This window comes from Toxotes jaculatrix, chromosome 8 (assembly GCF_017976425.1).
Source record: "Toxotes jaculatrix isolate fToxJac2 chromosome 8, fToxJac2.pri, whole genome shotgun sequence".
Taxonomy (NCBI): Eukaryota; Metazoa; Chordata; class Actinopteri; family Toxotidae; genus Toxotes; species Toxotes jaculatrix.
The window spans coordinates 10,563,339-10,576,786 of NC_054401.1; the positions used below are offsets into that span (position 1 = coordinate 10,563,339).

Sequence of the window (13,448 nt, forward strand, 5' to 3'; positions counted from 1 at the left end):
TCATATAATTTGCAGCTTTAACGCTAAATGGATAAAACAAAAAGCAAAAGAATTTTAGCAGTTTAAAAAAAAGAGCAGTAAAGTTTAGCACAGACAGTTTATTGTGAAATGTCATGAATGTGGAGTGAGAGACATCTGTGACACATAAGACTACAAAGAAGAGATCAGCTTGGATACTTCACACAACAAACATTTGAGGTAAAAAAAACAGCTTCAAAGTCATTGAATGGAGTAGTTGGAAAAGTTAATGTTAGAAGGAAAAACAAAGCTTAAATTAGAGGGAAAAGAAAATACAGCAGAAAGAGAAGAGCAGAAGAAATGGATAATACAGAAAACTACATGCAATCAGTAAAAAGAAGGAAGGAACACTATTTAGCTCACGCAATTAAAAGTGAAAGAACTAAAGAATGTAGGAAAGAGTTAAAAAAAATTTTTCAGAAAGTGGAAAAGAAACTAGAAAATCTAGATCTTGTTCATACAGCACCACAGAATAATATTAGCAACAAAAGGCACATTTTATTTTTGCCTTAAATCTAATGATAGCAAATGGTCAAAAGTTCTGCAAAGGACCATGGCATCTTGTGTATGACAGTATAAAGTTATTAAAGTCAAATAATAAATAAAACAGCATACAATACAAACTGTACAATCCATTATTTGTTTATATAAAGCGTTTTGTTGTTGCTGCTAGCCCAGCTGTCCAGTTACAGAGAGAGCTTCAAAGCTGGAGAAAGATTAACTATAAAAAAACCAACTCAGGAAAGAGAAACTAGCACAAACAAGTATTATCATACACATCTAGTCAGGAGAGGACAGAGAACTAAGCACTGAAACAGGCAAAGAGCAAATGCTAATGACAGGGAAATAAAGATAAACCTACATAAAATAGAAGAGAGAAAATGAGAAGAGAAATTATGCATCATGCAAAAAGAGAAAGTCAGAAGCAAAGGTTACAGTCAGAGAGGAAAGAAGGTCAAAAAAACAGTTAAAGAGCAGGAAAAAAGATTAAAATCTATGACAAATAGGAGCAACTATTACTACGAAAGAAAAGAATGAAGCAAGTGAATTATACTAGGAGTTCAGAAAGTAGAGAGACTACATACAGGAAGACAGACCAGGGCTAAATTTCATGTACATCTATGTGTGAGTTTTCTACAGTGATGCAGAGCAAGATGAAAGGGGGGAGAGAGAAAAGCCAAACTAGAGGGAAAAAAGAAGGAAGCGAGGCAATAACTGTAGGAAGAGAGGTACAAGTAGGAAACATAAAATAGAAGAAAGAAGTAGAAGGAAAAAAGGTGTTTCAGTGTCTGTGTGAGGCCTGATGGGAACAGTCTAGACATGTTGAGATGGGATGAAGTCTTAAAAATCCTCAGTCAAAAACTGACTCATCTCATGAAGTTAATCCCGAGCGAATCAAGGCCTTTTTGGCAATAGCTGCATAGGGGGAAAAAAGAAATAAGAAACAACCCAAAGACACAGTGAATGATGAGAAATGTGAAAGGACAGAATTGGAAAATGAGCAGAACCAATAAAAGGACAGAGGAAAAGGAGAGAGACAACAGTTTTATTCAGAGGTAAACATCAAGCTCGGCGAGTGCAACAGGCACAAAGACAAGGCCAAGAAGAAATAATCAACACACGTCAAGGCGTCATTCAGCAGTTCTGATGAGAGAACAGAGAAAATACAGGAAAATGTGACGGGAAAGGGTGAAATCAGGAAACATTAGATGAAGAATAGAATAGGATAATTGAATTCTTGCACAGTGGGCTGTTATCTTGCACTGACAGCAGAATCATTTACATTCTACTGATGGGGGCGTTTAAGCAAGGCCTTTAATCCTCAGTTTGTGTTGTAAAGCCAACAACAAAAGACAGCTCCTGACTGCAATTCCCAGCTGTGAGAGTGCTTAACTATGTGAGCAAAACAGGGTTTAAAGCAGCTCGGTAAAAATCAAACTTCCCTGGGCGAGTACAAGAAAAAGAAAAGGAAAAATAACAGGAAGCGTTGGATAAGCATCAGGCTCATTGGGTAGTGAGGTACAGAGCCACAGAAACAGAAACTCGACTATGTTAGTTAGGATTTCTGGAAAGGGAAAGAAAGCTATGCAGAATTAAAGATCAGAGACAGAAAACAATACAGGATCAGTAATGACAGCTGTATGAAAAGCTAAAAATGTATGAGAGGTAGATTGTTAGAAAAGGCAAAAAAAAAAACACAAAACAAAACAAATGAAATTCCAACTACATCCAGACAAACGTTTGTAATAATGATACCAGTGTCACAGCTGTCTCTGGGTACAATGCATTACCTCACTCATATGCTCACACACGTACACACACACACACACACACCAACACACACACACACACACACACACACTCAAACACAGATTTCGTAAATAATAGTCATCGAAAATAAGTCATTTAAAATTGTACAAAATGTTCTTTTTTTTGTACAGCTTGACCCGTGAAAACTTGAAAAATCCCAGATGTGAATCACAAAAATCATTCTCACAGTATTTTTCACCTCCTGTCCTGTTAGCCGACACTGATACGCTTTAAATTCTGAAAACAATAATCTGTTAAAGGCTTTAAGCAACTGTCTAAATATATTACATAACATCCTCTTCCGTGTGCTAAGTATTCTTCAGTAGAATGGACAGCAAATGGGTCCTACAGTATTTACAGCTTCAGTCAGTTTAGTCTCTCGAGGAGAGGTTGCGACGCAGACAGGAAGTAAAACCATTTCCACATTTCCAAGATTTAAGGATCTCATAACCTGTCCTGCAGCATCCATGGATCAGCCAATCCCGGAGTTCAAGAGAAACGACTTCTCCCCCCTCTCACCCTGCTGGGTGACTCAGTATGGGGTGAAGCGGTTGTATCCTCCTCTGTACAAACTGGCCTGATGACAGAAGCAGCATGGCAGGTGTCAGCACAGATGTAACAACATGGCTTTCGACAGCGTCTGTGTATGTTTTGACTCCACTCACCATTGTACCAACTCCATATGTCGTCGTTGGTCCAACTGAGTGGTGATAGGGGTCTGCAGCTGTGGCGTACACCCGTCCGTATCTGGGCAAAAACATCAGAAGCAGATGCAAATGTCAAACAATGTGTCATGACGGCACAGCAAGGCCACAGCCAGAATTTTAGAAAGGCTGAGGTCATGAGTCCGAAGTCCCTCAGTGCAACCATAATCCCACAGGACATTCTGACTAGCAATGTTGTCAAAGCCTTTTCCACAACAAACAAACAAAAAAAAAATACATAATTGTAAGGAATGCATTAATGACTGTGGGGTGTTCATGTGCTTTTACCCATCACTGTAGGTTGCTGTAGCAGCCGATGCTGACTGAGCCACTCTGTAAGCTGCTGGATAGCCACCCTGAGTGGAAAAAATAAAGTAAGATGAATAAAGCGACAACAGGCATTTTACTGGTTTCAGAGAACAGGGAAGAGCGAGAAGAGAGCAGAGACTTACATAGACTTCTGCTCCATACAGTCCATCTTGATATACAACCCTGAAAAAAAGCATGAGTAAAAACAATATTCAAAAGTTTTGCAGTGGTTGAAATAAATGTTGACCAGGCACTGGTACCTGGATGCAGACTCTTACCCGGGGTAGGCGGGCACAGCAGCAGGAGTGGCTGCAGCAGAGCGAATGGTGTTGTAGACGGCTCGACCTCGACCACGCAAAGCAGAGCCCCGGTAGGCCAAGGTGGGAGTCGCTACAGGGTATGGGAAACTGGCCACTAAAAAAACAGAGAAAGACAAAAAGCATTGAATTAGAAATGTATTTAAACTGTATGATAATAATAATATATCAAGAAGTTTACTCACCTGTATAGAGCTCAGGTGCATACATTGCTCCCATGACAGGGTTGATCTTCCACCCAGAAGCTGCACAAAAAAAGTAAAAACAGAAAAACTGAATCTCCTTCTCTTCCATCAGTTGTAACAAGAAACAAAAACTTCCCAGAATCCCTCAGCTCTCATGAAAGTGAAATGTGCAGCTATTCATGATGCGTTTCTTACTTGAAATGTCACCATTCACAAGAGGCGTCTGAGGCTTCTTGGTGACTACTCTTGCAGTTGCATTATTTACCTGGGGAAACCAAGGACAGGGAAAAAAAACAGTAATAAAAAAGCAATAATAAAGGATGATTTTGCAGAATATTAATGCGAAAACCTACAAATAGAGGGAAATTCTCACTTGCCTCAATCTTTCTCCCCTCCACGATTGTCCCGTTCAGCTTTTCTCTTGCTCGGTCAGCCTCAGTTGCACTCTCGAAGGTGACGAATCCGAAGCCCTGCAAAGTTTGTATGGCTGAATTGTTAACTTCTTTTGTTCTTTTGATTTTTGTTAAAAATCCTTCTCACGTTGGTTTCCACACTGATGATGTTTCTGCGATACTCACCTTGGACCCCCTCTCATTGAAGATGATTTCTACGTCAAGGATCTTGCCAAATTGCTGCAAGGGTCAGATGAATTTTTGCTTAATAGGATTAAATATATATTCAAAAGACATAAATGATGATGAATGTGTGTAATCGTATCACTCCTACTTATAAAGTAGGGTGAACTTCCTACCCCAAACATCTGGCGGAGGTCTGGGTCTCTGAAACGGAACGGGATGTTGGAGACGTGGAGGCGTTTTGGTTGGGCCTTACCTGACCCCTCCTCCTCGCTTCCACTTCCTGACCCACCTCCTGATGACACAGACACGCTCAGAGACTGGGGGTCAGAGGTCACAGGGGCCAAAGCATCCTCCTGTTAGTAAGAAAGTATGAAACAAGGGGAGGAGGAGGAGGAAAGGATGCAAGCACGTGGATAGAAGAAGAATGGACGAAAGGGAAGAGGAAGTGAAAGAACAAACAAAAAACAGAAAGATGGAAAAGAAAAGATGGAAAGAGTATGAATGGGATGCGATAGATGTGAAGAAAAATGAGGAGAGGGCATCAGTAGAAAAGCAAAGAAAGAAAGGGGGTAAAATAATAAAGTCAATTCAACAAATTTAGCATCATCTTCCAGAGAAGATCTGCTTGTATAAAAATTCAGTTGCATAAGCATCACATGGCATTAGGCAAAGATCATTTTCATGAAGTCAGGTGATCCAAACCAAAGTTCAAAGAGCATTCAGCAACCAGTGATCCTTCTCAGGCAAATGTGAGGAGGCGTGAAAAGGGCTCCGTTTTAGTGAGGCATCTTTAAATACATGCCTGTAGGAGAATTTCTAAGGACTAATGCACTATACGCTACCAACACAGATTAAATATCTGACACAAAAACTACATATGTTCACTCCAGCATGTGGCAAAGAGAGTTAAGTAAAGTTTAAGTTCCCCTGAAAAACAAGAAAGGCTGTAATTTATAAGCACTCATATTAAGCAGTTGTAATAATCAATGACATACATAAAAAATGATGGTAAAATTTTACTAATTAAAATTGCCCCATGCATAAAATTCAAGGACTATTTTGCCAAAACCAAAACATTCACTGTCCCACAATGCACCACGATGCTAGTGTGTGCGTGTGTACAGGTATGTGCATGTATGTGTTGGTCAAGTTAATTTTTTTTTAAGACAAATGAATGAGTCCAAATAAGAATATGAGAATGAAAAGGTCTGTAAGAAAGGCAAAAAAAAAAGTAAAATAAAATAAAATACAGTGAGCTTCAGCAGAGAGAGAAAGAGAGGGAGCAAGAAAAAAGAATTTAAAAAAGCAATTTTTACTGGAAAATGTGCTGATATGTGAAAAAGTAAACTCTAATGGAAATAAGAATTGCAGTCCCAAGGCTTGAGTATTAGCATTCTAGTACCAAGAGGCAGATAAACAGTGGAAAAGGCCTCAGTGCAGCAGTGAAAGATAAAATTAAACCAAAGTAAACAAGGCAAAGAAGGTGCGCAAAAAAAGCTTGGAAAGGAAGAGGGTGATAGGGTAGGGCAAAGGGGGCAAAGATCAAAACTGTACGTTCCACATGGGTCAGTCTGGGGTCATGGTGCTGCTTTTCTGCCAAAGGTTAAAGGTCATTTGTCAAGGGGCATAATTAATAAGTGGGGATTAACAGAAAAAAGGTACAGAGACATATTCACACAGGGGGAGAGTTTTACAAAGACATAAACGTACACAGGCCAGTGAATTACACTACACTGGCTGGCTGTGGTGAACTACTATAGACAGCAGACCATCACATCCACCCACATACACACCACACAGACACAGGCTAGAGTGGAGGGGGAGTGGGAGACAGGAAGAGAGGGTTGAGTTGGGCAGTGGTGTCATGTCACGATGCAGATTTGTGTTTCTGGACCTGAGCGATATTTCAGAGGGGGAAAGGGGGTCATCTGGTCAGCCTCCCCCTTTCACCCCCTCCCTCCATGGCGACGTCTCAACTTTCCCCCGCAAATCAGCACGGACCCAAGTATGTCAGGCGCTCTAGTAATAAAATATATAGACGGGGCCACAAAACACCATTTATGAGAGGAGAAAGAGAGATGTGCTGCAGCAGCAGGATGCAGAGACGACCTGCCCCACAGGTCAGACTAAACACTTCTGTCTTTATCAGAGTGGATGTTTTCATGCCTGAAGCAGATTTGTTTAGTGCATGTCATATCCTTCACTGCAAACAAAATCTCAATCTACTTAAATAACATCTGTCTAAATTTAAAAAAACAAGAATTTTTTTTATACTTATACTTGCCTTATTGTTGTAGTTGTTCAAAGTGGAGCTATATTTTACTGTAAGTTAAAATATAAACATTACATATTTTGTGATGTAAAATCAGAAAACCACGAAAGTAACTATTAACTATCGCTGCCAGATAAAGGTAAAGAGATACAACATTTCTCTCTGAAATGTAGAGGAGGAGGAGCTTGTAGTACAAATAATGGATGCACTCAAGTAAAGTGCAGGTAACCTCAAAACTGTACTTAAGTGAAGTATTTGAGTAAATGTACTTTGTAGTTAATTTCCACCACTGGAAATAATCTTACTGCACTGTCAGATTTCTCTAACACAATTAGAGACAACATCATGCATAAGTTAACATCTCTGGTCCTATTATTTCCTTTTATATCCTTTGTCAGAATTCAGTTTGTTTTCTGAAAACGGAGGATCATTGAACCACAACATTACATAATTTATGCACCTCACTGTAAACTGTCAACATCAGCTCAAACTTACACAGCTATCATCTTGAAAGGTGATCTGCTTTATTGCAATCTAAATAAGACACAGACACAGCAGAGAAGGAAAAGTGGGGATTTATTTTCAACAACAAATCCCCTCTCAGCTGTCCCCCCACTTTGCTGTACTGAGTGTGAGCGGCATTCCCATACATGGACATAACAGTGGAGGTGGGGCTCTAAATATAGAAGGAAACTCTATCTGGCTGTCTTCCTCTGATAGGACATATGGAGAGACTACCTGTCACACCAGGGCATCTTGTCACATTAACTTCCTGAAGATCATATTTTATTGGGACATGAAGTTCTTGTCATGATATGAATTCCATGAACAACTTCACAAACTGTTCTTACCGTTGTACTGGATGTCAGAGTCTCTGCCCCCTCGTGCTGAGGGCCCTGATAGACTCTGAGCTGGGGATGTTCGGGGTACTCTGAACTGGGATGTGCAGAGCTAAAGTCAAGAGGTGGCAGTCTGCCCGCAGATGATGGCGGACCTTGACCTGGTGGGGGGTAAGAGGGAGGCGGGGCGTAGACCTGAGGTAGGGCAGGATCGCCGCTGCCTGGGCCGGCCTCCTGGGTGGGGCCTCCCTGAAGAGGAGAGAGATGGGGTGGGGGGGGGGGGGGGGGTTTAGCCAGTGATACCAGAGAGGGTGTGTGATGTGAGATGTGTAAACAAATTGACCTCCCTGCTTTTACAATGTAATTAAAGGTTGTGAGTTTGAATATTTAAAGTTTTACCTGAACCACAATGTATTTATCTTGTACTACAATGACAGATGCATGAATGTTTTCAATAAAGGAGCACACAGCTGATTTTACACATGAAGATCAGTTTACTTCTTACAAGTCAACAAGTGAACGGTTGCATAATATCTACTCGAACTGGGCCTCAGGCTTCATAATTTTAATAGAAAACCTTTTTTTTTAAACATCGGATTGTGAGGTTTAAAAGACGTGGATATTTAGCAGTTGAATCGTTGAATAGCCTCTTTAAAAAGCACATCTGCTCACAAAATCCCAACTTTTAAATGTCCATGTGCTTTGTAACTTTTAGTCCAAATACTAAAATTAAGAAAATCTCTAACAGCTAGAGTCAAGTAACAGAAAAAGTCAATTAGTCAAGTAAAGGAAAATTATTTGGCAACAGTTTTGATTAATAATTAATAATTAATAATTTTTCATGTTCCATGTACAATCTTCAAATTTGAAGATTTGCTGCTTTACTCTGTTTCATTGTTGTAAATTGACTTTTTTCTGTTTTTGACAGCTAAACAAAAGAGCCTTGGGCTCTGGTAAACTGTATTTTGTACTATTCTCTGGCATTTTACATATGAAATACTGAAGGAAGGATTGATTTAAAATCCTGATTTAGACCTTTTAGAAGATCTGGTCGGCACAGCCTCAATTTACTTAAATCACATTATTCTTTCATATAGTAAATTACTGTTTTAAAACTGTGCAAAAAAACAAAGTTCAGCTCCTTCAAGTAAGCAACAGAAAGACAATCAAGCAGAGAAATACACGTTGCATCTGAGAACAGATCTAAACAGCACAGAAACAGAGGTGAACATCCTGTAGAGCCTCAACACAAGCGAATTAAACAGTCAAGAACTGAAAACACTGTCTTACCCCTTTAATGCATTCCTCGATCTCTGATGCATTGTTCAACAACTGCCACATGTTTTAATGCCAGCTGACCACCCGCCCACTGCACCGTAAGTTCTACTCAGCCACCAATCAAATCAAATGATTGCCAGAGCAAAAGGGACCAGGAGGCTACACCAGCTGTGGTCATCTGTAACTGTCAATCACCTCGTTCTCCCCACCCACCCTCCCTGCCTTCACTTTACACACTCAATCCAGACTATAGACTGAGCTCTTTCCCCAGGAAGAGGTATTTACAAATATAAATGCTCCTTCAGCTGCAAGACAGTATGTCAGTATAAAGGTCGCCTCTAAGAATACCACATTCAATAGGCCAACACGGTTTTATTACTGTACAGATACCATTTTGAAACAGCACATTTCCAGCTACATTCCCACAACATTAATGCCATTTGGTGTGTTGCTTGGTTGCCTTTCATGTTTGGTGTCTGTTCAGTTCTGAGTGACTGGATAACTAGCGATGTAAAACATCTCAACCCTGATGGAGGATTTTATTCAGCTTATTCATCCATTCGCTTTGGTGGCAGTAAGTGATAGTACAACAACACATGATCACAACTATCTGAAGCTACCACTTTACAGATTAAGAATTTGCATACAAAATGAAATGGCCTCATAAAATACAGCTGTTGCTGTCGTCTGTTTCTTCAGCCTGTGAGAAGCGTTACAATCCCTGAACCTTGAAAATTCCCCAAACACTGAACTCAACACTGAATGCTCGCTTCTTAACTCTCCAAACCAAGCCTTTATAGCTTTGTAGCTTTTGTAAACATTTTAACAATAATACCTCCTTCCTTTTAATTAAACAAAAATTTGAGCACATAACAATGGTCTTAATTATAGCCTGACCAAAACTGGAGTTTAATTTTAATTGGTTTGAAAATTGTGAAAATGCAATAATAATAATATATTTCCCAACAATCACAGCAAAAAAAACAAACAAAAAACTGCTCTAATAAAGATCCCTAAAATTTGATTATTAAAGAACTGGGTGAATCATATAATGCAGACACTATTTCAAAATTTCCTAAAATGTATCTCTGGGACTTTTTACTGCAATTTCTTGTAATCAGCCCACAAATATGCCTATGCTGTTAAATAAACAATTAGCTAGTATTAGCTAATATATTTGCCAGTTTATTGGCCTAGCTCTACTTTCCGTGGACTATTTTTCCACTGCAGTATCAATACTTTCAGTCACGTAAAGGATTAGAGAAGTTCCATCTCTACATCTACGTGTTGCCTCACAAGCAAAATGCCACAAGTTTGTCAGCCAACTTCAGGATTTAGAAGGCTCTGTTATAATTAAAACTCTGCCCTCTGTCATCTCATAATGCCTCATGTGTCTTTCTATCAACTGTTGCACTTCAGAGGTTTGAAAAATTAGAGATATGTAGATGCAGGTGAACAATAGGAGGAATTTTGGGAAGAATGGCTGAAAGAACACTGATAGAGGGACAAATACTTGACCCAAATTTTTGAAACTACATACACTAAAAGAATGTTGTCTCCCGCTGGCAACAGTACAGACCCCATCAGAGAGCAGATTTACAGTCTACAGAGTACAGAGAACTGATTCTCCTGGTAGGCCAGGGGTAATATAACACCAGGGATCTGATGTGATGCACCCAGCAAATGTGTTTTAGGACCCTGTGAAGGAAAACCACTGAATGAGGAAGCAAGTGATGAAGTGATTTTTTTTTTTTTTTTTTGCACAGACTATAAACAAGACTAAAAGTCTAGAGCAGCTCTGCAAGCACAGTAGTGTTCATCTTGTGGTTTGGAAATGGAAAATTAAATAGATTGATTTTTTTTCCCTATTATGTTTGTTGTTGTTTTTTTCTAAATCTGGAGTGTACGGTGAAGCAACAAATTCTCAGAGGCTGTGACTCAAACAGTTCAGTGAGTCTTTGGCAGCCTTAACTATCGTCCTGGGAAATGTTTCCAACGCTAACTTGTGCCTGTATTGATTTCAGTTTATCTCAAGAAACAACCTATGTCTGACTATCTTGACCCCCTCGCAGATAAAGAAAAAAGTGACAGAGGAGTGAAGATAACACAATCTGTTAGATGTTACTGCCAGTCCTCCTGTCTTCCTTCGTATTCCCACAGGCTGTAGCTAGCAGCTTCAGTGTCAGCAGCTATACAGACACCGTGTCCCCCTTCTCCTCCTTGCAGGCTTTTTTTGATTGCCATTTGTTCCCTCTTTTTCTCGTCTCCCTCCTCAGCTGTCAGCTCGTGGTCAGAGGTCAACAGCTCTGAACCAGGTGCCTGCTGGGACAGCTGCCACGGGATTTACACACAGACGACACTAACTGCAGATGTGGCCTTTTAGTGCTGGCCAAGTTGCAAATGCTAGCAGCACTTAGCTTATTACATGAAACTAAATATTCCATTTTCCATCCATGTATTCTCTATAGCTTGCTTTCTCCTTCATGTTCACTAAAAAAAAAGATGTTCTTGGCTTTTGTTAGATAGTCGATAAAGAAGAGAGAGAGTAAAGACTTTGGAAAGAGACAAAAACACAGCTGACATGTTTGATAACTGGCTGTCCTAGCAGAATACTCCAATTCTCTAAAAAGAGATGGTGCATTTTCAATTACACAACTCTGTTATCACTGAACCGCTGAAGGAGCACGCCATCTTTAGAAACACAACATTTTACTGAAAGTACAAAAAGTTTCAGGAAGGTAACTTAATTCCTTTAATGCATTTTGGAGAAGCTTCTCTATTCTCATGGCAAAATTCATTAAATGAATTGAGTTGCTGTCATAAACATTTTGTTCTTTCAGTAGAAAACTGGAGCCGGAGCCATCCATGGTGAGGGCCTGTTTTACTGAAATATGACAGCTTTTATTATTGCTCTGTCCCCTTTTGACAAGTAGATGGCCCTAAAGCTAAATCTCTTCCTCACTTTGGTTCCAGTCAACTCCAATGAATACTAAAGTCTCTACACCTGTTTTCTCAGATTTCCTAAATAGTTCAATATTCTGTTTTTGTGAGAATATTAGGTACACAATAAATACAGATTATCTAAATGTACAACAGTAAAGGTGAGTACACAAGAGGCAGGTTTCACACCTTTTTTATGTAGAGTTGACTGCTGAAAACAAGATAGGTGACAGAATCTCCTCCTGTGATTATCTGCTCAGGAGACGAAGGCTAAAAATACAGCCGGTGTGAAGCACAGAGACAAGGTAGAGAGATACCAGATGCATTGTGGCATTAATGGTATGTCAGGGACATTTACACACACACACAGACACACACGCACACACACATATACACTTGTACAGCCTGCTGGCATCACTTAGACCAGTGGACTAAAGATAACCCCTCACATGTCCTTAGTGTTAAATAAATAAGATCTTTCGCAATCAGTGTACTTTGTCCGGCTCCCATGAGGCCTCTTTATTTTTTCATTCCTCTAATCTCCTCTGTGCCTGAGTTATTAATTCACTACTAAGCAGCACAGCATTAAACTAAATTAGAAATTAGATGTGACTCACTGAGTCCAGGAAATAAGGGCACTTTCCTATTCTGAATGAAATGTCTCCTCACTGACTGTATTGATCTGATGTTGTATTTATTGTTTATTGGCTACTGACATTAATTTCTGCTTTACAATTAAAAATCACTTTGTGCTGAAAGTACTAGGTGAATGACAGAAATATAATTGGCAGTCCTATTATGGACAAAAACAAATCAATTTCACCTTTTCAGCTGTAATTATTGTTATTCCTCTCTAACAGTAAAGTGATTATATTTGGGTTCTTGACTTTTGCTGAGATAAAACAAGACTTTTTAACATGTCTAAGAAATGGTTTCACAGTTTTTCTCAGTATTCTGACATTTTAGAAACTGATTAATTACTAAGCACTAAACTCGATCAGCTATAGATTTTATTTCCATTTTTATTCATATTATAACTTAGGTGCCTGACCAGCTGGAGTTTTGACAGTGCAGGCTTGTGAAGACAAACATTTATGTGAGATTTTGGAGTTTACACAGCAAATGAAGGAGAGTTTTTACCTGAACTATGCTGGGGTAGCATGTGGTTGTCTGTGGGTAGACAGGCAGTCCATAAGGCTGGAGAATCACAGTGGGTGAGGAGAGCATAGCCCAAAAACCACGCACAAGGAGAGAGGGAACAGTGGAAGATGGGAGGAAAAGGAAAGCAGGGGGAAAAGGAAGGTGTGCGCAGACAGGAGAGCAGGCAATCAGACGGAGAAAAAAAAAAGCAAGAAAAATCCCAACAGGAGTAACAGGAGAACCGAGAGGGTGAGGGAATAGAAGGTTAAGACTCTGTTTAACCTCTCAGGTGGGTCAAACAAGAAAATACAAAGAAAGTCCAGAAGACAGCCAATGTCCTGTCAGGAAAAGACAGGATATAGAGCAGTGAAAGAGAAAGCAAGTGAGCTTCTGTGTGTACATCAGTTGATCACACAGCCTGACAGACAGAGACACATGCTCAGGGTCCCATTTCAGAGTTATATAAATAGTCACCCATGTCCTTCTCTCTGAGTTTACCACCTCACCACCCTCACTCTCACACACTTTGTCATGCAAGATTTCTTACAGCTTGCTACA

The 13,448-nt window shown here is 39.8% G+C and overlaps 1 protein-coding gene across 1 annotated transcript; it reads right to left on the reverse strand.

The window, feature by feature from the left end:
• Window positions 1-1,550: 1,550 nt before the first annotated feature.
• rbfox1l (RNA binding fox-1 homolog 1, like) lies at window positions 1,551-13,292 on the reverse strand. The gene is made up of 12 exons (XM_041044569.1): window positions 12,891-13,292; window positions 7,545-7,781; window positions 4,595-4,774; window positions 4,422-4,475; window positions 4,221-4,313; window positions 4,039-4,108; window positions 3,844-3,903; window positions 3,620-3,755; window positions 3,485-3,524; window positions 3,321-3,388; window positions 2,994-3,075; window positions 1,551-2,905 (listed from the first exon to the last, which is right to left on the reverse strand). Exons 1-12 carry the CDS (start codon window positions 12,975-12,977, stop codon window positions 2,861-2,863), a joined length of 1,152 nt encoding a protein of 383 aa, XP_040900503.1. The 5' UTR covers window positions 12,978-13,292; the 3' UTR covers window positions 1,551-2,860.
• Between the last annotated feature and the right edge of the window lie 156 nt (window positions 13,293-13,448).